Genomic DNA, 2,447 nt, shown 5'->3' on the forward strand with positions numbered 1-2,447 from the left:
AATAAGTGTATTATAAGTTGTATGAATTTATGGAAAAATTATGTGTCAATCGATGCAATAAATGATCAATTAATACATTTTATTTTCTATGTTTAGCTTATAATATACAATCTTAAAGACTGTATATAGCTTTCCTCATTATTTAATGGTAATTTGTCTAAGAATGAAACTCGTCTATCAATAAATTTTAGTGTGTTTTAAAATCATAAACAGGAAATTGTGTGTGATAATAACTGTTTAAAGTCTTTAAACCAATACAAAAAAGTGGTTATAACTTTGGCCATAATAAGGTGCAATCTTGTTAAATCTTATACTCCACTTATAAGATCTTCAAAAATATAGCTAAATCTATTTATTTCAAGAGTAAATCATCCACTCCTAATAAAAGAATTTTAAAACATGCTTTTGCATGTCGTGACTCGCATACAAGAATGATGTTATAAATAGGAACATGAACATTTTCAATTCTCCACAAAACACAATAACTTTACTTTAAACCTTCTTCGTGTCTCTTTCATCCTTTATTTTTCCTCCCCACGAAGGCCACCCATCCAAAAAAATATCCCCTACCATCGTTGTAAATCTCAACTAATGGCGCCTGTACTGCCTGTATACAACCTAAAAACAGAAACAGTTCTCCCTGCAGAAGAGCAAGAGCAGCAATCTGATCATTCCGATCACATCCTGTATGTCCGAGTTCGACTCGCAACTGATGAATCAGATGTTCCCTTCATTCATGGACTCATACATAAAATGGCAGCATTTTACCATCTGAGTGACGAATGTGAAGCAACAAAGTCTGCTCTTTCTTCCACCCTCTTCAACTCCAAAACTCCTTTCGAACCCTTCAAAACTGTCACTGTTTTCCTCGTTGAAGTCTCATCTACTCCTTTTGCACCTAATCATCCCTCAACTCAACACTTCAACCATATCGAAACCACTCTTCACCTTCCTCACCCCATCAATGACCCAGAAATGGAGCTTTTTCGCACCAAAGAAGGAACAATCATTGCAGGTTTTGTGATCTTTTTCCCTAGCTACTCGACTTTTTTGTCGAAACACGCGTTTCATGTGGAGGATTTGTTTGTGAGGGAAGGCTATCGAGGTAAAGGTTTTGGAGGAATGCTGATGAAGGCGGTTGCTACTCAAGCTGTGAAGATGGGGTATGCTAGAATGGAGTGGACTGTCACAACTTGGAATGTGGCTTCTCATACATTTTATGAGAAATTGGGAGCTCATATTTTGCAAGATTGGCGGATTTTCAGACTTGCTGATGATGCCCTCTTATCTTATGGTCGATCAGCTTAAGTAATCGGTATTGGAATTGAAAGTTACGTAAGTTACAAGAGCATGGGACAAGTATTTCAAGCTAAGGTCATCTATCGAATTTGTGTTTCAATTCAATAATGCTATTTATGATTTATCTCGTCGTTCATTAATAATTCAATACTCCACCTTATGTGTGTATTGACAATTTTATGTATAAGTCAGCCAATGCAAAGTGGTAGCTTATTATTGCCTAAAGTAATAAAAGTTCTCATGCATCTTTATGATTTTGCCTTTCCCTTATTATACGTATTATATATATACAAAGTACAGACCTACTAAACCAGCACCTCTAGTAAATCAGCCAGCCTAGCACATGAGTTAACGCTTGAGAGTAAGGGGATATAAAAGAATCTATACTCCCAAGTATATTTAGGTAGTGGAGTTCGAACTTGTGACCTCAAAGTCACAAGGTGAGTTCCCCACAACCTGCATCAAGCAAGCTTGGATGAGTACAGACATATAGAGCGACTTTAATGGTGCATGTAAATCTACTACCCCTCTAAAATACAAAATTCTTGACCTAGCTAGTTAGTTGGAGGTCCTCCTTCTGCTGTCTTTGTGATAAAGATTTGATTTTTGAACTTTACAAAATCTTCCAATTTACCTTCACTTGTGCAAGAGGTATTCATCTTACATACGGTGATATATTCAACAAAAGAACTTAAATGGATCCGGTTCATAATAACTTATTATTATACATCATGTATCGTATGACATAGTCAGTTTTTATTGATATAGTCAGTTTCTATTTGGTGTAGCCAGTTTTAATTGTATGACATAATCTCCTTTTATATAGTTAATTTTTATATTATATAGTCAGTTTTCTAAAATAGTCGTTTTCGTAGATATAGTCGGTTTTCTCTTATATAGTCAGTGTGGGTTTATAAAAAATAATTGTGAATCCGATCCAACAAAGACGAATTGCATATCAAATATTATTTTAGTGGCCGGTGTAAAATAAATTTTAAATGGTCAATATATGAAAGACGATATTACAGCAAATTTTGACTTTCATTGATAAAATGATCTCACATATCAAATTTAATATGTGGCTGAGTAACTCCAAACCTGACAATAATGTCAAAGCAAGCCCTTGGATTGCTACAACGAAAGATAGA

At 34.8% G+C, this 2,447-nt stretch overlaps 1 protein-coding gene across 1 annotated transcript; it reads left to right on the forward strand.

The window, feature by feature from the left end:
- The first annotated feature begins 455 nt into the window (after window positions 1-455).
- LOC104906069 (L-ornithine N5-acetyltransferase NATA1) lies at window positions 456-1,553 on the forward strand. The gene has a single exon (XM_057393116.1). The coding sequence runs from the start codon at window positions 592-594 to the stop codon at window positions 1,306-1,308; it is 717 nt and encodes a 238-aa protein (XP_057249099.1). The 5' UTR covers window positions 456-591; the 3' UTR covers window positions 1,309-1,553.
- The last annotated feature ends 894 nt before the right edge of the window (window positions 1,554-2,447 follow it).

The sequence above is a fragment of the Beta vulgaris genome, chromosome 2 (assembly GCF_026745355.1).
Source record: "Beta vulgaris subsp. vulgaris cultivar EL10 chromosome 2, EL10.2, whole genome shotgun sequence".
Classification (NCBI taxonomy): domain Eukaryota; kingdom Viridiplantae; phylum Streptophyta; class Magnoliopsida; order Caryophyllales; family Amaranthaceae; genus Beta; species Beta vulgaris.